At 38.9% G+C, this 23,877-nt stretch overlaps 1 protein-coding gene across 1 annotated transcript; it reads left to right on the forward strand.

Moving 5' to 3' along the window:
• Positions 1–1,169: 1,169 nt before the first annotated feature.
• On the forward strand, positions 1,170–23,852 carry cdh15 (cadherin 15, type 1, M-cadherin (myotubule)). Its single transcript, XM_088413532.1, has 16 exons — positions 1,170–1,199; positions 1,724–1,819; positions 4,073–4,368; positions 12,160–12,312; positions 13,149–13,304; positions 14,248–14,392; positions 14,735–14,916; positions 15,944–16,072; positions 16,171–16,353; positions 17,553–17,797; positions 17,884–18,020; positions 18,936–19,166; positions 19,228–19,467; positions 20,718–20,866; positions 21,622–21,810; positions 22,929–23,852. Exons 3-16 carry the CDS (start codon positions 4,318–4,320, stop codon positions 23,127–23,129), a joined length of 2,391 nt encoding a protein of 796 aa, XP_088269658.1. The 5' UTR covers positions 1,170–1,199; positions 1,724–1,819; positions 4,073–4,317; the 3' UTR covers positions 23,130–23,852.
• The last annotated feature ends 25 nt before the right edge of the window (positions 23,853–23,877 follow it).

The following is a 23,877-nucleotide window of genomic DNA, read 5'->3' on the forward strand; positions in this document are numbered from 1 at the left end:
CCCCTCCCCCCACAAAAGCCATACAGACTCCCTTCTAATATCTGTTTGTCTCCCGCCTCCTAATGGTCCCACAAAAACACTCTTGGGGAGCTCAGGGATGAAGGCTATGACATTTCATGCATCACATCAAGCTTTTCACTTTTCACGTTCCTCCTAAGCCGTAAAGTGTAACAAGCGTATCATCATGCAAGTCAGGGACAATAGTGTCGCAAATGTTGCGACTTTTCTCCGAGCGGGGCGGATATCCATTACTGTATTATGGTTAATCCCCATGACTCAGGTGTCCTCACACCGCCAGACGTCCCCTGCGGCGTTAGCGAGGCGCATAACGCGCTCGCGTGATGGATTAGCGAGATAGCTAGCTATAGGGGAGATCGGCGGCGGTTCGAACAAAGAGATACTTGATTTGACCAATCAGGAATGGCCTGTTGTGATGTCATCAAGAAAGTCCACGCCTACTTGGATCATGTCTTTTCTGATTTGCTTCTCAATTATGTTATTTGCTTACACTTTTTTTTATATTTTTAAATTAAGAGCAAACCAAGTGGAACATAAATCAACTACTATAATCCCAAAAGAGTTTTTTTTTGTGTGTTTTATATTTTTCTGTGGACAAATATTTATTTATGATTACTCTATTTCTTTTTGAGAACAAATATTTTTTGTGGACAAATATTTATTAATTTTTAAGTTAATGTTTTGTTTTTGTCAACAGATGTCTAATGTAATCAAAAAAACAGAGCGCTTTATGTTGAATATTTTTCTGTGCATAAATTTATAATTATTTCTTTTTGAGAACAGGTCTGACACTTTATGTTGATTATTTTTTGTGGACACATATTTATGAGTAATTAAGTTATTTCTTTTTGATAACTGATTTCTTCTATGATCCAAAATAGGGAACTTTATATTTTTTTGTGGACCAATACAAATGAAGTTTGAAGGCTTCTAAAGTTCAACCCTCGTGCACACGTTTGCATTTCCTTATTTTGTAAATGCTTTCAAAGGCGTAATAATTATTATCATTTTTTTTCCTTCAACAACTTAAAAATTTTCAGTGGCATCAGTTGTATCCATACATAGTAGTTACATTTATTAACACCCAGAAAATATTGAAAAATGATATGGTCTGTCCTTATAGCCTGAGAAGTAATGATGACACTCATGAACTGGTCTCTACCGCCACCTACTGTCTTGAGGTGAAACAAGTCAAGAATTTTTTTGTCTGTTTGCTGACATAGTTTGACCGTCGCTCAACAGAATGTTGCAAAAACGTAGGAAAATCAATGTAATAAATCCTATTAAAACGCACCTCGAAAATCGTTATTATAATGATTTTATATGGTCCATAAATTGGACAGTGATTATTTTTGTACACAAAATCTTGCATGTCCAGCAACAATCACATAGAAATGTCAGAATCGTTGTATTTTGAAATTTTACATGTTTTATTCATCTGCTGGAGATTTCAGCTCCCTAGTGTTTTTTTTTCCCCCCATTGATTCTTATATATCATTAAAAAAATCAAAGTAATTTCCATAATTTGTAACATAATGCCACAAATCAAACATTGGTTGATTTTTTAAGTTCTTTTCTTGTTGTTGTTTTTTTTTTTACCCCAAAATGCTTTGCATCGATTAAGGTGTACTTGTCTGAAAACATTTAACGATTAACGACTTCTTCTCGCGATACTTTTGAATTAAAAATTCTTTTTTTTTTCCAGATGAAAATCCCTTGTTTGAAAAACGAGTATGGCCATTTTGCGAGCAATTCTTTTTCTGCGAAGGAAACAGAAAGCTGGCATTTTACTCTCTGACAGGTAAGGGAATAGTAAGGAAGAGTGTGTGTTGGGTTTTTTTTTTTTTTTTTTTTTGGTATGTGTGTGCGCATGGAGGCGGACTTGCACCCTGGGACACAATGTCATCGATCGTGCTGCAGGAAGAGGCCTATTATCTCCAGCCATGGTTCAAGCGGGAGAGTCAAGTGTGTCATATTTGTTGGCTCTAATTGGCAACCCACCCCGGTTGAAGCGCACTCGGTTCTGCAGCACAAACTCATCTTAACCTTCTCTCCCTTCTTTGCACGCACTCGACACCATAGCACTTTTTGTGCTACTTTAATATTTGCCTGCATAAAAAAATACATTGAATGTAAATGCACGACTGCTCGGTCAGTTCATGAAATCAAAAATATTTCGATATTTCGTTAAGTGGTCTAGAATTTTTTTTATAGAAGCTTTACACCTCTTTGTTGGGTTTTCTAGAATACGAATCGAAATGTGATTCTGTCTCCGAGAAGTCTTTTTGTCCTCGATTTGGCTCCTGTTTTTTTAATGGGGAAACACTGCCCTCTGCTGGATGCAAACGGTTATATATGCGGTAATGGTTCGGTTTCAGTGTCAACGCACTGCCTGTAAATTTTCGTGAGAAATATTCCCGGAAATTTTGACCACCACCTTGTGGAAAGTTGTAAGTGAGATTTGCAAAGAATAACAACAAATGACTAGTGATATACAGCGCATGTTTGCAGGGGGAAGTGAGGTCAACAATTCTTTTTACAACATGTTTTATGAGCCCCCTAATATTGCATTTATGGGATATGAATTGAGCAGCAAAATCTATATTTTAATTGTAATTTCATCCAAATCCAAGGGCCCTTTCCTGCGTTTAAGTGTCACTTTTGATCATCATTGTGAGACATACCAGAATTCCCTTCTGGGTATTATTTTTTTATATTTCTCCTCACTGGTAGTCGTCCATATGGATGAAATTATAAAGTCTTTATGTTTTAAGTAAGTATGAGAAGCTGGAAGATGCTGCAAATCGCAGCTCCAAATACTCCTCCTGAGTCCCTTAATGTCCATAAAGTTGCATTATTTAGATACACTAACTCAGCTGTGTGGATAATGCCAATGGGAAGCAAGCACATCTGCACATCCTCCATTATATTATGGGAAAAATTCATCTTCATTATCAGCCATATTAGACATATAATTTGAGATGCTTGAAATTGCAGAATTAAAAAGAAAAATTCAGAGCATATACATACATATATATATATATATATATATATATATATATATATATATATATATATATATATATATATATATATATATATATATATATATATATATATATATATATATATGAAATTGCAGAGTTAAAAAGAAAATTTCAGAGCACATATATATATATATATATATATATATATATATATATATATATATATATATATATATATATATATATATATATATATATATATATATATATATATATATATATATGAAATTGCAGAATTAAAAAGAAAATTTCAGAGCATATATATATATATATATATATATATATATATATATATATATATATATATATATATACAGTATATATAGATATATTTTTTTAAATACATATACATAAATATATATTTTAAATACATTTTAAACACAGTTTTCCATTTTTAAGGCCCTTTATAGTGACATTGTTTTTTTTTTTGCGACATACATACTTTAATGCCAAACGTTGGCTTCTTGTATATACTGTAGTATAACAGTGGTTTTTGTTTGTTTGTTTTTTTTGCAATGCGATGATGTTATTAAGAGTTCCATTTGGTCACTAAACACCCACAGAAGACCCAAGTCCCAAATTCACCTGCCTATTTTTTTAAATACATATACATAAATATACATTTTAAATACATTTTAAACACAGTTTTCCATTTTTAAGGCTCTTTATAGTGACATTGTTTTTTTTTTGCGACATACATACTTTAATGCCAAACGTTGGGCTTCTTGTATATACTGTAGTATAACAGTGGTTTTTGTTTGTTTTTTTTTGCAATGTGATGATGTTATTAAGAGTTCCATTTGGTCACTAAACACCCGCAGAAGACCCAGGTCCCAAATTCACCTCCCGTTTCTCCGGGTCTACGACGCAGGTTAATTTCCGTCAAATGTGTTCAACGTGTCCAAAGTTTCTGTGGTGAAATGCGATGCGAGAAGATGATTCATTCTTAACGCCAAGACCGAGTCGGCTTTTGAGTGGACTGACAAATCTGGTGTTTGCGTCTACAGCGGCAGCAGCTGTCCCACTTCTTTCTTCATGCGTCCGTGGGCCGTGAGTGACGGCACATGTGCTGGGGCACATGGGAGGGCCGGCGCTGAAATTCTAACCCCGACCCCGCGATGTGAGACATACCCCGGCCGCGGGCAGGGAGGAGCTCCGAAGGGGCAGATGCCGGGAGAAGCCAAGAAGAAGAAGGAGCTTTTCAGGTCGCGTTTCTCTCGGTTCTCGGAGGAGGTCTGCTGAGCTTTTGAAGATGGTCAGGAGGACGTGGATAGCGTGCGTGCTGGCTTTTGCCATTTGCCAGGTAAAATAATTCATCTTGTGTTGATCGGTACTAAAGTACCGTCTGTTGTTTAACGCTTGGTGTCACCAGTCCGGGAGAATGGGAATGCTTGCTAATTATAGTGTTTAATCGCCGATAGGTTTTCAGAAACGCTTGGTAGTTAGTGCCCAGATTCTTCAGATGGCCAACGTTTGTTATCGTTTACCCTTTTGCAGTATTTGGAGCGTTTTGGGTCATGTTAGTCAAAGGGTTGGTATATTCCTGCTACTCTAAAAACTTTGTGGTTGGGCCATGTCGGATTTTGATATCTTGTCACCAGCTGGGTGAAATTTCATATCCTCCGGAGAGGAAGCCTATTCATATATCTTCATTGTAGTGAACATTTGTTTTTGCTCCATATTAGGTGTCCAAACTTTGGTTCTGGGGCCATTTATGGCCCACTGACCCATTCAAACACAAAGACGGTATTTGTACATAGTCCAGATGTTCAATCCCAGGTACTTATATATATTTTTTCCAAGTTTTTGGCTAAAACGGCTGGTACTAAATAAACCAAGTACTAAGGTAATTGATTACATGTGCAGTATTTAGATCATTTTAGGTCATTATTGTTCAATAGTTTAGCCAAGGGTTGGTACATTCCTGCTTTAGTGATAACTAAGTGGTCGTAAGATGTTAAACTTTGACATGTCACAATCTGGGTGAAATTTCAGCACCCTTGTGCAGTATTTGACCATTTTTGTGTAATTTTCTTCCACATCATTCTTACGGTATTTTAGAAAAAGACTGGCACACTCCTGCTAGTGTGATAACTACGTGTTGAACTTTGACAAGTTGTCACTACCTGGGAGAAATTTCAGCTGCGTAGCGTGTTTCTCAACAGTTTCAAAGAATTGGACAAAATACCCTTGTGTGGTATGGTGACCATTTTTGGGTCAATTTCTTCCACATCATTCTCGCAGTATTTTAGCCAAGGGATGGTACACTCCTGGTAGTCTGATAACTAAGCGGTCGTGCCATGTTGAACTTTGACATATTCGCACCATCTGGGTGAAATTTCAGTTCCCTGACATCTTTTTTGAGTAATACTATATTGTGGTTGACAAAGTTTTAAAATATGTCATTAATTGAGGGTGCGCCTTATAGTGCAGAAAATATGGTAAATTGGATTCTGAAAGGAACAATACATTTTACTTTTCAAATGAAATGCAAATTAATTGGAACAAGAAGCAACATATTGCTGAATTGTGTTATACAGTAGTGACGTTATTTTGGTTAAACGTTATACCTCATTTTCATTTGTAACGCAATTTTCCAGCAGACCCGCCGTTTCATAAAATACACTTAGCAATACCGCCTTTACCTCCATCTTGGATAGACAGCGGCCTTTGGACGCCACTTTTTCTCCACTCTACACCGTTTATTTTCTTACCTGAGTGATGTTTGTAGCTAAATTTCATCAAATTTCATCAACGCAGAGCCACAACTCAGTTGAAACTGTTGTAAACATTTTGACCTCGGTTGGAAAGAGGATGGCTCCAGATGTGGAGGGCATGCTTTGTAACACCTGTCAGCGGACGCCATGATGAGAATGGATGACAATGGCGACTGACGTATTACCAACAACACCTCCAGCCATCATTAGTCTTGCTCGATGTTTGTAAAAGCAATGGAGCCCAAATCGGTGGGGTGAGCGAGTTTGGCGAGAGGATTTATCGTAGATAGAACGTAGTATTCGTAACTCGCGTGCTATGGCGCGCAAACAACAGGGCTAAAATTGAAACGCAGATGGAACAGATTAAATCGAGTTGACTATTCATTTGATTAAAAGCACTTTTGGTAGGATGCATTCTCGCTTTTGATCCAGCTAGCTAAGATGTTTACGTTACTCTCCCTATTTTCGTAAAGATTATAATAATAAAACCCAGCATAGTTGGCAAGTGTTATGTTGATTAATCCGTTGTAAAGGGATTTTGTGTGCCATTTGTTGTGTTGTGGGCTTTTGTTGGTTTTTCATTTGTCTTTTCGCGTTCTGGGTTTCTCGGTTGGGTTTTGTGCTTGTTTTTAGTTCCTAGTTATGGTCCCAAGATGTTCCCTTTTATCAGCTCCCTGTTCCAATTGTGTCTTGTCCAGGTGTTCATACTTGTCTGGTTTCGTTATTTACCGTCAATTTCGGATTATGAGATGCAATTTTTTTTCTCGTGATTTGAGCCTTGCGGCTTATAGTGCGGCTTTTCTGCAGTTTTTTTAATCGGCCACCAGGGGGCAGTCCACTGATAAAGCAAATGCGTGTCACTGTTAATGGAACAACTGTGAAGTAGAACTGAAAAGATGTGAATCAATGGTTGTGTTCAAGTTTTAAAATTATAGAAAATAATTTTGAATAAGATTTTGTATAAAAGTTCCACATACCATGTTTCTGCGTAAATATTTGATTTTATGATCTGCGGCTTATAGTCCGGTGCAGCATATCAATGAGTTTTTATATGTTTATTTTTTGCTCGATTTTTGGTTATATACCTTTGCTGCTTATGCTCGGAAATTTACAGTAGTTTCCAGCAGTTTTAAGTGGCACAATTTCAATTTTTTTTGTTGCCCTTATGCGACCTGCATCTGATCTTTCGATGACACTTTGAACGACTCCAATCCAAGTTTTTCCAACGCCACTCTGGTATGTGGTCCCGAAAAGATCCTCCTACCTTTATGCGAAGCTAACTTTGGTAGGGTGAATTTTTTAATCGGCATTTCCGAACGCCAAAACGGATTGCTTCGCCATCCGTACGCGGACTGTAACTTTCTGGATAAAATGAAGGCGTTTTGCGAGCGTTACCTGATAGCTTTCAGTTGTGGTGCGCTCACCCCTTTTCCCAGGGCCGGCTGTCATCGCTCGAGCGGCGTGGAGGGCGGCTGGTGGATGTTTGGGGAGCGACGGGCAGCAGTCACAGCTGTTCCCAGATGCATACGCCGCGCCATTTGTCCCGCTCTGTAATCCCCTGGCGGGAAAGAGGCGCGGGCCGCTTCTCAGCCATGAAATCGGGTACAAATCAAGAGCGCGTAGAGCGGCGGACAGCTGGCGCCGAGGTCTCGCTCGTCGGAAACCATCAGTCAAAGCGTTCGCGGCCCCGGGGTTGACAACGTTCTCAAATCAGAAATGAACTGCGGTGATTTGCGTCGTTTACATTGTTTCGGAAAGCGAAAATAAACGCTCAGCCCCAGGATACGCGCGTTGGAGAGTGCGAGTCGGTGCTGATGGGTAAATGAAGCCTCGTGAAGCACTTGTGGTATTATTTTGATCCTCTCCATCAGTGGGTCTCGACCTTTTAGAATTTTGGGTTGAAAAAAATACACGCATACAAAAAAAGACTTAAAACATTTCAAACTTCATTTGTATTGGTCAAAAAAAAAAAACCTTACATATTGTCAGAACTGTTCTCAAAAAGAAATAATTCGAAATAAAAATGTGTCCACAGAGAAATATTCAACATAAACCGTCCTCTTTTGGGATTACAATTGAGATCTGCTCGCAAAAACAAATGATTAACTTCATTATTAATAAACATGTGTCCACAAAAATAATCATCAAGTGTCGGCCCTGTTCTCACAAAGAAATAATTCTAAATAAATATTTTTCCACAGAAAAATATTCAAGTTAAAGTGTCCTCTTTTGGGATCATGGTAGTTCACAAAAAGAAATGTTTAACTCGACAGGTAACGAGAGGTGGCACTTGGTTAAACTATACAGGCTAGTGCAATAGAAATGTATGAGAGTTCCAATGTATTTTTAAGCAAAGCGTGCTATCGAGAAGCGAAAACAAATATCAAAAGTGCTTCATGAGGCTTCATTTTCCCAGTGTCATAAAAGTAGATTAATTAATCAAGAGTGTCATAAAAGTAGATTAATTAATCAAGAGTTTTCATTATTTGATCTAATTAATCGCTTTTTAATCTCACTTAAAAATAAAAATTTTAGCAAAAGAAAAGCTTGATACAACATGAAAAAAAAAAGCCTTCAGTTTTTTCTTTTCTTTTAGGGACTAACAGATGCATTGTTAACTATTTATCTTGTGTTGTGTTTGCGACTAGTCCCAACTGCTGTCTGTAACCTTTAGTCATTGTCCAAATAATTAGAAAATATCATAAAATAAAAAACTTCATTCATCATGCTCAAACATGAGCTTTTTTATGGCTTAGCATCTTTGTTGCTACCATTTTCTGTGTCTCCAGTCCTAGCTGGATGCTTTGCATTGATGTGGCAGGCTAAACTTGAGCTTCTTCTCTTTTGATTGCAAATCGCTCATTGAGACATTTATCGAAGTGAAATTAAACGTACTTCCATCTCATTTTTGGATTCCATAAGTTGCGGCGTCCGCTTTGAGATGGGCACACACACTCGCGTGGCCAAAAATAGCGCGTCCACGCCACGCAGCCATGACTTAGCAAAGGACAGGCGTTTTGGGCCTGACACTTTTACAGAGCGCTTGACTTGACTTTGTGCGTGCGCGCATGTGTCTTTTGAGTTTGACCCCGGGCCACTTGTGTGACCTCGAGGCCTGACTTCAAAGACACTTGCTCGCATGGCTCAGATTTTTCACGCTTGACAGTTCAACTTGCAAAATTCGGATTCAAAATAAGATGGTTTTCACAGATGGTAAACGTGAATGGCTTGTGCTTGCTTGTTTTGTTGTTTGTTGGAATTTATCTCGAAAAATCCCCATCTTTGCATTGAAGGAATGTTTAAGATGTCTTTTGAATATCTAAAACTTTTTATTTCAAATGGGAAACGAGTCCATTTTAATATTGTTTGCATTTAATTTAGTAAACACACTTTAATAATCCAGAACGCTAATTACACTTGGGCCGCCACTATTGAATATTTTTAGATATAGTTCATCTAAAATCATATAATGTGATAAATCTGATGCATTTTTCATTAAAGAGTATTATAAACGAATTTTCCTAATTAGTTTATTTGCCTTTTTTTGTTGCTTATTTTTGTTTATTGATTAAAAAAAATCTAAACAACTTGATTTTTTTTCACATTTTTTTTTTTTACCAGTTACTTTCATTTATTGTTCAGTGATTACGAAATACTTAACAACAATTAGGTTTTTAAAAAAAAAAAAGCAGATTTTTTAAATAATCTTGTCTGGGATGTTAGACTTTACTGTATGTGCAAGTCTTACCAATTGTTATTGTTTATTTATTATTGTTCAATGATTAAAAAAATACGAAGCAGTTAGGTTAAAATAAACGTTTTATCATTTAAACAGGGGTGTGTAGACTTTTTATAACCGCTGGATGTGCAAGACATGACTTAGCGCAGTTGCAAATTCATTTTCAAGAAATTTAGTGTGACGACAAAAATCATTGCTGTGTCAAATGTTTTTCTTTTTTTGAATGATTTTTGTCTTGGGCCACTGAAGAACGGATGGAGGGGCCCCAAATGGCCCCCGAGCCGTAGTTTGGACACCGCTGCTCTCGTGCTACTTAAAGGGGGGGGGGGGGGGGGGCGGTTGAGATTTTGACAGGACTTATGTAGGTATCAACCATATTTCCTGCTTTTTAAAGCCAAAAAAAAGAACGGTGTATATTTCTTCTCAAATTAAGAGCAAATTAATTGTAACAATAAATTGTGTCATAGTTGTTATTATCAGTGACGGAATCTTCCGTCAGAAGAAAACGCAAAGTGGATATTCTAAACACATGTGCAAATGTGTTTTGCATGCTTTTGAGAGCTTGCTATGTGATGATGTCGTCCTCAAACAAGCTGTCTGTGTTTCTGTGAGGGTCAAAGGTCGCGTTGTAAAAGTATCAAGGAAACGCTTGAAAAACAGTTGAACTGTGTGTGGGGGCATCAATCAGGCCGCCACACAAGGCGGCCATTTCTCTAATTGGTAACGTGACACTTTGCTGTTACTGCAAGCTCGTCTGCTAAAAACATCGGAAAGGCCGTCATCTAAAGCAGCGTTTGGCAAATGGGGGTACTTCAGGGGGTATTCGAGATTTGAAATCAAACAAACAAACATCCTTTCAAAATAATTATTGAATTCCTTCATTGTTTCAGGAAAAAATAAATTCATTAAAAAAAATGATGATCAGAAAGTTATCCAATTCCATTATTGTAAAAAAACAGTTTCACCCCCAGACCAGAATGGTTTGACCCAACTTGTTATGTTCCACCTCTCGTCACCTGTCGAGTTCATCATTTATCATTCTGAACACATTATACACAAAATAGCAATACGACTTTTCCAGATTGTGTTAGCGTGAAAAATTTTCACCAAGGTTTCAACACACGTAAGCCACGTTACACTAAAACAACAATGAAGAAGGCGTGTTCTTTCGCTGGAGAGTCGCACGATTGAGCATCAGCTAGCCGCAGATGGTGCTCAGGATGAATTTGTGTCCGTGCTAGGCACTCAAGGAATGTGTGTGTGTGTGTGTTTTGTGTGTGTGAGGGCTACAAATAGACAGGGTGGAGAGTCTAAATTAGTTTGGCCCTGACTTGGACTAAAGATGCCAGCAATCACCATTATTCTTCTCTTCCACGTTGAACGTGGACTTTCATCACTCGTTTTAGGAGAAAAAGAAATTTAACTTGTCACGTTATTTACGTTACGTTTACGTTATTTGAAGTATTTTGTGTTCGAGTTGCTCACAAGTTGTCAGAACGTCATGCTATAGCCCTTGTTTCCGTCTGAGTCTAGTTTCCAAGTCTAATTTTCTAAGTCTAGTTTTCCAGTTCTAGTTTCCAAAGCTCATTGTGGTTATGCTGGATTTTTGTTTAAAAACGTTTTACTTTTCTACTTGCCTGACCGGTCTTCACGTGACACAAACGACCTGAATCTAAATAATTGAACTTTAGACTTTTGATGACTGACTAGGTCCTTGAACTTCTCTATTTTTTGTTTTTTTAATTTGTCAAATATGGTTAGATGAGGCACGGTGTCTTTCAGTGTTTCAAGTTTGAGTTGCTCCGTGCCACATTGTCAAAACATCAAGCTATATTGCTTGTTTCCATCTGGGTCTAGTTTCCGAGTCTATATTTCCAGTTCTTTTTTTCCTGACACTCGGTGTGGTTACCTTGACTTTTTGTCCAAAAAGTTTCAACTTTTCCACTTTTGTGTCCTGTTTGTGCCCCTCACGTGACACGTAATTCAGTTTTTTTTTAAAGAGGAAATAAACCGCCATGTTCTTCGCTAATGAATTGGCTCTAAAAAGGCAGTTTGAACTGTTAAACATATGGCAAGTAATGTCGGATACAACCATTCCCCACAGAGACGAGGGAAACAACTTGCGGAAATGTGAATAGATGATCGTGTGTGGGTGGGTGTTGTGTGCATATTCACTAGAGTCGCCGTGTATGTGCGTGCGTGAGAAACTGTCCATTTGACTGTGTCTGATGAATTCTTAGCGCAGGGCGAATTCGTAAGGTGACCCCAAACTCCCAGTCAGGTGCAGAGCTGAGCATAAAGGGGGAATTTATGCGTGTGAGGCGGGAATGTGGCTGGGAAAGCACAGGATGGAAATCCATAGTGGACAGCTGTGTGTGTGTGTGTGTGTGTGTGTGTGTGTGTGTGTGTGTGTGTGTTTGGGGGGACTCGTGCCGTGACGCTTTTTGCTTCCTCATTCTGCGATGCATTTTATAAGCAGTTCAAAGGATGGTGACAAAGTTGTGGATTAGCGCGTGAAACATGAAGCTGTGACACTACAGCGCTACAGCTACATGCCAGCCAAGGGATTTCCCAGCATGCACGCGGCCTATCGCTGCGCGGCACAACTTATGATTTACAGATGCTGTGTTTTGTTCAGGTGTTGAGTGCTGAGCAGGCCGGGCGCATTCGGGAGATCCGTCCGTGGAGAAGCCAAGGCAAAGGATTGATGGTCAGGGTGAAGAGAGACTGGATCATCCCTCCAATCAGAGTTCTGGAAAACAGCAAGCAGGTTCCAGAAAACCTGGTTCAGGTAATGTACAGGTTAAAAGTACTGGTAGTTGTACAATCGCAATCTTTTCATTATGTATAACTTTGTATAACTTTGTATTTTGCTACTTCTAATGTGACACATTGAAATAATAAAATGCTAGAGTAAATGTACCGTATTTTCCGCACTATAAGGCGCACCTAAAAGCCTTATTTTTTTGAAAAAGCTGATGGTGCGCCTTATAATCAGGTGCGCCTTGTATACGGATCAATATTGAGATTGGGATTGGTAGATGGGGAACAAATTGATAAAGTAAGCTTTGCCTGTTTCTTTTGTGTGTTTACAGTTGAACATAGTTGCTCATATTGACATTGACTTTTTATGCTATTGAGAGTTTAGAGTTTTTATTATTACTTAGAGTATTACTATATTGTAATTGAAAACGTTTTAAAATAAGTCATTAATTGACGGTGCGCCTTATAATCCGGTGCACCTTATACATGGAAAAAGTCTTAAAATATGTCATTAATTGAGGGTGCGCCTTATAATCCAGTGCGCCTTATAGTGCGGAGAATACGGTACTTATTTTATATCATATTTATTTCTCGCATGTTGATTGTCACGTTGCCGCAGTGCGTGCTCCCTCAAAACCCTTTACGGCAGCGACGTTTTGTAATTCGGGTTTACTGTCATCAATAAATAGAGGGGGCTTGACAAGATGTCTTCTCAGAGTGGTGTGAGATCTGTAACTGCAAACACATTCTCCTCGGGAGCGAAAAAATCCAAAACCTCTTGTCTTCCTTCCTTGTGTGTTGTTTCTTAAATTAACCTTTCGGCTTGCAAAGACAATGAACATGGTCTCCTTTTTTTCCAATCAGATTAAGTCGGACAAAATCTTCACGGGCGAGGTGATCTATAAATTGGAGGGCCCGGGTGTTGATCAGCCACCCAAGAATTTCTTTGAGATCGATGACAAAACGGGAATCATCAGAAGCAAGCGTCCATTGGACAGAGAGAAGTACAACAGCTTCACGGTGAGGACGTATTTTTGGACATGACTCTTTAAATGTCTAGAAGTGTGTATATATATATATATATATATATATATATATATATATATATATATATATATATATATATAGTATACATATTAAAAATTAGTAACAAAATAATATAGTAAATGCTACTGATATGTAATATATATACATGTATATATTTAGATAACATCAATAAATAAAAAAGATATAAAGGAAAAATGAAATTTTATTTACATTTGAGTGACGTGACTTGAGCTTGTTATGGCTATATTCCCTAGCGAGGGTAGCCTAGCCTAGCCTAGCCTTCTTCGTATTTCTTGATTATCTCCACCTTGATTTCCATATGAATCATCTTCTTACTTCTCCCTTTAACATCACTAGCAATCTTAGTTAGCATGGCTAACCAATTGAAATTAGAATTAAGCACTAAAACGCACAATGAATACAATAATGTAAGCACTCACTCGCGATCGAGCCTTTAGCATAAAGCCTTCTTTGTGAAACCGCGACGCTGACCAATAGCAGACCAGCATTGTAGTGACGCCGACCAATAACAGACCAGCATTTCAGCGACGTACGCAGTGACGCATGTTGTGTGGTATGAGCATGACTCGCAGTCATACGCACGCGCACATACTGACCGCCAATTTAGAATTTTGTTGTTGATGCTGTAAAGCGAGAAAAAATGCCGTAAAAGCATATGTGCCTCAGGCATGACTGCCAGAATTCATCTTTTTAAGGATTTTACGCTCACCAAGGGAGCCACTTGACAATATCTTGGACAAAATGATTGTGATGTAAGCCATGATGTCCGGCCAAACATCCTCCGCACGTTTCCTCCCACTTGATCCGTTTTATATGCACATACTTGAACCGGTTGTTTCATATTTCCTTCATAAAAGTTGAGAGATTTGTTTTTTTATGTATTTATGTATTTTAGTTAAAAGCCTTTGCGCTCTCGCCCAGCGGAGAGAGACTGGAGAACCCGACCACTATCGAAATTGTCGTGTTGGACCAAAACGACAACAGACCGGTCTTCACTCAGAAACAGTTCACCGGAACTGTCCCTGAGTTCTCGGTCCCAGGTAAATCACACCTTTGACAAGAGTTAGAATCTGGATTTGACTGGATTCGGTACACGCGGCATCCACTTCGACCTGTGGGCCTGGAAGGGGGCTCCTCCCACCTGTGAAGGTTTCTAATTTTCCCAAATTGGGATTTTTGAGTTTTTCCTTCCCCTTCTGGGAGCTTCGACAGGGGGTGCTGTTGTGTACCTTACACCCAAAAGATGTTTCTGTATGACTCCTTTTTTTCAAAACAAGTCTCCTGTGACCTCACCTGTGACAAATAAAATTTGAATGATTGATGAACGATCGTTGAATCGGAAAGTCACGCCGGCCAATCAGTTTAGAATATTCACTTTTCAGGTACATCTGTAATGTCAGTGTCGGCCACAGATGTGGACGACCCAATGACGGAAAACGCCTTTCTCAGCTACTCTATTATTGGCCAAGAGAGCATCCCGGCCAATGCTGTGACCAAAACCATGTTTGGCATCAACAACCAGACGGGAACCATCTACACGAGGGACGTGGGACTTGACAGAGAGGTACTTTGAAAGTCTTTGAGTAATTTGGATACCTTGGTTGGAAAACCTACCGTAATTCCCCAAGTATAAGACGCGCCTGTGTATAGGACGCACCCTTAATTTTGCGGTCAAATTTTTATATTTTCTATGTTACCGCGTATTAGACGTACCAAAACTTGCAAAACAGAGTAAATCTCATCTTCCTAAACCCTTCATATTTTCTTGTGTTCATATCCGTAAATTATATATTTGTTGCGTGTTAAGTGTGTTTCAGATTTCCCACGTTTTAAGCAGTCAGTGAACACCTCGCCAGTGTAACTGAATGCGTTCAAAACAGGTGGTTTTTCTTTTCCTCGAAACGTAGCTCGAGTTAATTTTACCGTAAATACTCAAAGTTGCGCAGCATCTGTGTTTCACCGAGTTTATGATTGTGTGTATTTGCTAAAAAAACGCAATTAATGAATGAGTAAAATGGAATACATTTCTGTGTTCTGTATATAGCCTTTAATTAGATCAGCGAGAGACATAACTTTTCTCAATTTTAGTGATACTCCTGTGTGTGAACAAGGATGGACTCGGATGTTGGTTCAGTCAGCTCGCTTCTTTTCTTGAAAATAAGATCCCAACGAAAGGGCTTGTTTTTTGCCATGTGAAGTGTAATTGCAATGTAGTAAGAATTGGCATATGTTCGGGGGTAATTTCAGGCACTTTGATGCACTTTGTTATTATTTTTCAGTTTTAGACTAACCTGTATAAACTGTAAAAGGTAGTAAACAGTTGTTTAAAGTTGATTTAGCGTGCCTTTTTCTTTTGTGAATGTTAAAAAGGATACAGTGTTTATGTATACAATTTTTATAGATAATAATCTTATTTATCGACATCGCAGAGAATGGGGGGGTGAGTTTTTCTCTTTTGAGGGGGGACTTTGCTAAATATAAATGAGAAGCGCTGGTCTGAAGTAACTGGTAATACTTTGAACACTCTTTTTTTTTTGGATGCAGTTATATATTATTGTTATTAACGCCTAATTATAATTCCTCTTCCCCAGGTGGTGAAGAGCTTCAGGCTAATGTTACAAGTCGCCGACATGGGCGGCATGGGGCTGACAAGCGAAGGTCTCGCCATCATCCACGTGTCTGATATCAACAATCACGCGCCGCAATTCCACCCTAGCTCGGTGAGCCCCCAAGAGAAAGTCCGCCAAGACGACAAGAAAACCATTGCGTAAGGTTTTCCATGTTTATGAGCTGTGTTTTGTCCGTGCGGCCCATCCAGTACAGCATGACAGCAGTGGAGAACAGAATGAACTACGTGATCGGTCGCGTCAACGCCACGGACGATGACGATCGCGGAACAGGAAACTGGGAAGCCAAATATTTCATCACAAACGACCCGGACAGAAATTTTGCCGTCACAACGGACAGCGTTACCAACCAGGGTATTCTGATGGCCGTGAAGGTAAAGTTGACTCGTTGTCATGAGCATTTACGTCCAATGCCGTGTCCGTTTTGTCTTAGTGAGACAGCAGAGTGAATAGGCATTGGTCGATAACCGGATTGGAGGTTTACCGCGGTGTTAAAAAGTTAAGGTTTAACTAGCTGCTAATACTGTCTAGAACCGGAAATGAGTGCGAGAATCAAACATGCAAAAATCCTTTAAAAATAATCGTTGAATGAATTAATTGTTTCAGGAAAAATAAAAATTCGTAAAACACATTTTATGTAGGTTATTCAATTTCATTATTATGAAAAGCCAGATTCTCCCCCATACTATAGTGGAATGGATCGACCCGACTTGTCATGTGCCACCTCTCGTTACCTGTCAAGTTCATGATTTATTTTTGGGATCAGATCTCCAACATGATTCCAAAAGAGGATGCTTTAGGTTGAATATTTTGCTGTGGACAAATATTCATTCATAAATATTTCATTTTGAGAACAGGTCTGACACCTTGTTTTGATTATTTTTTGGGGGGGACAAATATATATTCAGTTAATGATTTATTTTTGGGAACAGACCTTTACTGTAACACCAAAGCAAGACGATTCATGTTTAATATTTTTCTGTGGACAAACATATAATTATAACTATTTTCTTTTGAGAGCAGGTCTGACACTTTATTACGATTATTTTCGGGCGGACAAATATTTATTCATAATAACCGGTAAGTTAATTATTTATTTTTGTGAAGACATCTCTACTGTAATCCCAAAACAGGATGCCTTATGTTTAATATTGTTCTGTGGAGAAATATTTATTTATACGTATTTCTTTTTGCAACATCAAAAAAGATAAACGAAAATCAACAACAGAAATTTAAGCTCACGCTAGTCAGACGAACTCGCTTTCGGTATAATTTTAAGAATTGAATCTATATCACATTGTTTTCGAGGATAAATGCGGTGATACGGTGTCACTAGTGCTTGCAGAGTTGACTCAACAATTTTTTTTTCACCTTCTTCTGTAAGGTCTGTAAGAACAATAAAAAAAAGGAAGAATCCTATTTTTTTTGTACTGAACATTTTACACATTCCTTAAAGTACCAAATAGTCATTATTTTGCTTCAATATCAAATAGAAATAAAGATCTACTCTTGATACCTTTTACGACCGAAGGTTCCAGGATGTCCTCGACTCGATGTATTCTTTGCCTTGCAGCCCCTGGATTACGAGGCCCAAAATAAGCACAGTTTGTTTCTGACGGTGGAGAATGTCAATCCGCTGAGCGACAAGGCTCCGAACTTGCCGGCGAGCAGCGCCATCGTCGTGGTGACGGTTGTCAATGAGAACGAAGCGCCGCGTTTCAGGGAAGACCCCATCCGAATTGTCGTGCCGGAATCTGTGGCTCCTGGAACGATCCTGAAAAGTAACATCGCCTTTGACCCCGATCATTCTGATTTAAGGTACGAAGACATCAAGAGCGACTCCTCATTTCAGCCTTCGCCCAAAGGTGACCCCCAAAATCGCTTGTCCGCTTTTTGTGAGGCAGGTATGAAATAAGTCGAGATCCCGAGAGGTGGCTGGACATCAACAGGCATACAGGAGAGATCAGTGCAAGGAGAAGCTTCAACATGCGATCGCCATATGTTCGAAACAACATCTACGTCGCTGTTGTCAAGGTCACAGGTCAGAATAGAGAGTTCTCTTGTTAAATTGGAATACTGAGATTGAGGGGGTTACGTTCCCCAAAAATACTGGCAACATAATAAAAACCCCCAAGTTGAGGTTAATGTTTTTCGCCTAAAATGACTATATGAATTTTTCTTTGTCTGTTGTTTGTTTTTGCATTTGAGTTTATTGGATTTTTTCCTGTGTCTTTTTCTCGTCTTTACACTGAATCTTTTTTCTATTTGCTATTTTTTTCATATAATACATTTTTTAATATATCTTTTTGTTTCTAGAATGTGTTATTTTTATTATAAATGCATTTTTTTCGTTTATTGTCGCTTTTCATTCATTGTTTTCCATTATTATGATGAAAACAGACAGACATGAACGTTTTTGCAAATTTCCCTCATTTAGATACACACTCAAAAAACAAACCTCTGAAGAGTTAAAAAAATAAGTACACTTCTATATATATATATATATATATATATATATATATATATATATATATATATATATATATATATATATATATATATATATATATATATATATATATATATATATATATATATATATATTATGACTGGAAAGGAAATTTGAGATATTGATGCTAAACGTAATTCCCTTTAACATGATATATAATACATGCAAATTGAATATTGGCGAATTGAAGTTTTGAGATAAACATATTTCACATGAATCTTTCAACAGTGCACATCATCTACAAATCATTCCACTAACAATTCATAAAGTTCGATTACAATCGGAACATTTTGGCAGCTAGGAAATGAAAGTCAAGACCTTCAGGGGGTCGTTCTTGTCCAATTCCCTGAATTGACATGAAAAAAAAAAAAAAAGTGTATTTTCGGCTCTCAACTCGAACTGAAATCTCAGCCCGGTTTGACGTTGAAACTGCTTGGATGTGTCCAGACGTCGGCGGCGTGTCGACCACCGCCAGCGTGGCCATCACGTTGAAGGAGACCAACGACTTTGCCCCGCAGCTCCTTCCACTGAGCGGCACCGTCTGCAGGGATTCTCCGAGGGCGGATTCCGGATTGCTCCTGACCGCCAAGGACGACGACCTCCCTCCTCACGCCGCGCCCTTCATCTTCGAAACGCCCTCTGATGAGTCGCTCAACTGGACTGTCATCCAAGTCAACGGTAAAATCGATCCGGACCACGTTTTCACGTCTACATCTTCTGACCCGCTTTTCCACTTCAGACACCCATGCAATGCTGCGGCCTCTCGTCGACCTGGAGGACGGAGAATATGCGGTGGAGATGTTGGTGTCGGACTCGGGCAACCCGATCCTCGGCTCTTACGCTCGGATCAACGTCACGGTGTGTCTCTGCGACTCCTTCGGAAACTGCAAATCTGAGGCGGGGGCGCTGTTGGCCTCTACTATGGGGATCAGCTTCATCGCCCTTATGATCATCATGGCCAGTATCGGCCTCCTCCTGTGTAAGTTATTCGCTTAGGACATTAAAACAGCGGTTCTCAAATTGTGCGGGTGACAACAAGGCTTGTGGAGGCACCATTACAACCAATTCAATCCATTTTGGTGCCTTTCCAGGCATGGTTCGTTTTTCTTTTCAAATTAAGGGCATATTAATTGGAAAAGGAAGCTGCTATTGCGTTTATACGGTACGGCTGTGCCCCATAAGAAAAAACATGACTTTTCATCGCAAATGTATGTCTGGGACATAAACATAAAAAAAAAAACATGTTGCGCAATCTACAATCTGACTGAAGTTAAAAACAGAGCCAAAAAAATCTACAATAGCATTCATTTTCATGCGAACTATAGCTTTTGAAAGTTCGCTGGTACAAACATCTTCATGCTTCGGAAGAAAAGGACTACCGTGACCTAAATATAGTAAACAACTCCTGGCGAGCAGTGCGTCAGGCAGAGATGCGAAATGTGTTTTAGAACGCTTGGAAGAATTTAAATCGTTTGACTCTACTGGGATTCTCTACCTCTGTTATAGAGTGTTGTTGTTTGTATGCTGTAGACTCCATTTACTGCCACCTAGAGTATGGGAGAATATCGTGTGACTGCGGGGAAATCCGCACTGTGCTGCAAAACGCGTGCCGGCGCGTCAAGCCTAAATCAAGCTGGACTTTTGCTGCAAACTTGTTTTGGCTATAATAAATTTCAATGTTTGGCAGATGCAGAGAAAAAAATGGTATTATGCAACAGGGGGGATTTTTCCTTGCAGGAGGAAGTAAGATAAAAAGCTCCAATGTAGGAATATTTTTTCACACTGGGGGCTTTTTTTTTGCATATGCAGATTTCGTTGTAGAGGTTTTACTGTATACTACGAGTATATCTAGTATAAATGTTACTAATATAAATAGTTTCTGCAGGTATCTGTAAATCTTACTTAATGTTGTGACAAAAACAGTTCTCTTTTCAAATTAAGAGTAAATTAACTGTAACATGAAGCAGCTTATTGATTTGGACCCCGCCGTCAAAAGTTGCGTTCTAATTCTCCATGTTAGTGAAATGGCATATAATACTAAGAGGTATCTTAAAAAAATTGAAAAAAAAAATTGCCTTTAAAACTAGAAGGAAATTTTACTGAAGATTGCACTTTTGGTTTTGAAGCAATTATTTGGGTGGTGAGATAAAAAATAAGACTTTATCTTGTAAATACTTGCTAAGACATCTCGTAAAAATCGAGCTAATCACAAATGTGTCGTTTTTACAGTACTGCTCCTCTTAGCCGTGGCCATAAGTTCTTGCGGCAGACGCCCCCGTATCAAGAAAGGAAGCGGTCTGCTTGTGGGGGATTCCGAAGACGACATCAGGGACAACGTTCTCAACTACAACGAGCAAGGCGGGGGTGAGCAAGATGAGGTAAGGCTTTATGTGAGCTCATATTAGTACCGTATTTTCCGCATTATGAGGCGCACCTAAAAGCCTTAATTTTTTTTAAAAAAGCTGACGGTGCGCCTTATAATATGGTGCGCCTTATATATGGATCAATATTGAGATTGGGATTGGTAGATGGGGAATGAAGTGATAAAGTAAGCTTTACCTGTTTACAGTTGAACAACTTTGGTCATATTGACATTGAGTTATTATGCTATTGAGAGTTATTATTATTTGAGTTATTATTGTTATTACTTTGAGTATTACTATATTGTGATTGAAAAGGTTTTAAAATATGTCATTAGTTGAGGGTGCGCCTTATAATCCGGTGCGCCTTATATATGGAAAAGGTTTTAAAATATGTCATTAGTTGAGGGTGCGCCTTATAATCCGGTGCGCCTTATATATGGATCAATATTGAGATTGGGATTGGTAGATGGGGAATGAAGTGATAAATGAAGCTTTACCTGTTTCTTTTGTGTGTTTACAGTTGAACAAGTTTGCTCATATTGACTTAGAGTTATTATGCTATCGAGAGTTATTATTTGACGTATTATTGTTATTACTTTGAGTATTACTATATTGTGATTGAAAAAGTTTGAAATTATGTCATTAATTGAGGGAGCGCCTTATAATCCGGCGCGCCTTATAGTGCGGTACGTTCAAATATATTTCAACATCTACTCATTTAACCAACGTCCTCGGAAGCATAACAAGTTTACCAATGGCCGTCCTGGCAGAACGCCTTTAACATGGACCTGTTGTGGAATCCCCTGGATGCCCCCTTGGGCCCCGCGCCGTACTACCCGTGCGCCGGCACCCGAGGCAAGCAGCCCGTCAGAAAGGACGCGCCGCATAACTTGCCGTCTCCCGCTTACCCACGGAGGCCCCCGGCGGAACCCGCTGATATCCAGGACTACATCAGCGATGTAAGATCATTTTGTGTCTGTTCAGTTTTTCGCATGGACTAATGGATGCATTAGAGACCGGACGATTTTCTTTACATACCGATTATTAATAGTCAAGATGGCGAATAACCAGTAAATGGAGCCCACGTTCACTTTCAAAGGGAAAATATTGCCGTGAATAAAAAACGTTTTAAGAGAAGTAGCATGTCTTAAAAACTCACGTTTAAACTACAACATTTACACAGTTCTCTAAGTTTCAAGACCAGTGCAAAGCACTCGCTTGTTTTTGTTCATTGTCAAACAGAAAAAGGTCAAATATGTATTTTGTTTCCAACACAAAAGATTTGGTAAAATAAATAAACACATTGGTTAAATAGATGAATAAATATATCGATAAAATGAAATGCTAATATCCAATGGAAGAAAAATGCCCCGACCAAAATATGTGGGTGTATGTCTTCTTTTCAAGAAGCACACTGAAGTGCAAAGCAAATCAAATGGAATGAAATTGTGCTGTAGTGTCTCATTTTGGACACTGGGTGGCGCCCGTGTAATGACATACAGTATATGACAAATCACAATGTCTGCTGTGTGCTAACTTTTCAAAGGGAATATTGGCGTGAAAATAGAAAAATATAAAATAACATCACATTTGCAAAATGTAGATTTCAAATTCTAACAAAAGGTTCAGGTGGTAAGACCTTTGTCTTAAAAACTCTTAAACATTGAAATAGTTCTCTTTATTGTGTTTAAATAAAGTTCTTCAAAGACAACTGCTAAGCCCTCACTTATTCTCATTTCATTTCAAACAGAAATGGGTAAAATACATATTTTTGCATATAACACATCAGATGAGCTCACAAATAAAAAATTAAATGAAATACAAACATCCAGTGAAAGAAAAATGCCCTGATCGAAATATGCGGTTGTACAACTTTTTTCAAGAAGCACAGTGAAGTGCAACGCAAATGAAACGGAATAAAATGCTGCTGTAATGTCTCATTTTGGACACTGGGTGGCACCCACATGACAGATTATACTTCCTTCAGGGCCCGATTTGGCCCACCGGCCGTATGTTTGACCCCCCTGCATTATAGCAACCAAACGCAGAAATTCCCATGAAGCATTTCCGCCCTCAGGGTCTGGAGGCGGCAGATAAGGATCCTAACGTGCCGCCGTACGACACGGCCCTGATCTATGACTACGAAGGAGAAGGCTCCCTGGCGGGCAGCCTGAGCTCCGTGGCGTCCGGCAGCTCCGACGAGGACCAGGACTACGACTACCTCAACGACTGGGGGCCGCGTTTTCAGAAACTGGCCCACCTGTATGACCCGCGTTAGGTGGGAAGCTGACCTTTAAATGTGGGGAGGCGCCGTATGAGTCAACACCCCGTGCTTTGAGGTGTCTCACTGGACGAGGGGGACGTATTGTCCATAGGTGTGTCCAAAGGCTGCCACACTGGACCACGGGTCTTAAACAGAGAACGTGAGATCATTGCTATTTGTGAATATTTCTACATGGGGAAAAAAAAAAAAAACAATATGGACTTGTTAAAACCTTGACAAATGTGCTCAGGAAAAAAAAAAAAAAAACAAGTAGGACCTGTGCAAGGAAAACTGTCTTGGATTGCAATGTTAGCTGTACTGTTTTTATAGTATGTTATTATTTTATAAAATGTGTTTGATTTTGATTGATTTTTTTTTTTTTTATGGTGTTCTTTGATCAGAAGTAGGGACGGCCTAATCATGTCACAAAAAATCGGCCAATCACATCATTTTCATTTGACATGTTTATACGTGTACAGTAATACCACACATAACGGCACAGCCGAAAACAGTGGAAATAAACACAGACTGTGGTGGAATATTCTTGATAGAGGTCGTGAGAAGCTAATGTAAAGCTAGCGTCAAGTACCAATGAGAATGTCTGTAATATAAAACTATTTTGTGCCAACTAATTTAACGAGCCACCTGAAAAAAACGTATGAATACTTTTTGCTCGGTCAATAATTTTCAGATTTCTAGAGGGTATCAACAAATCTAATGTTTTTGTTGTTAATGCCCTGACAGGAACAGTTCATTTTTCTTT

This window comes from Hippichthys cyanospilos, chromosome 4 (assembly GCF_059441005.1).
Source record: "Hippichthys cyanospilos isolate Australia breed blue-spotted pipefish chromosome 4, RoL_Hcya_1.0, whole genome shotgun sequence".
Lineage (NCBI taxonomy): Eukaryota > Metazoa > Chordata > Actinopteri > Syngnathiformes > Syngnathidae > Hippichthys > Hippichthys cyanospilos.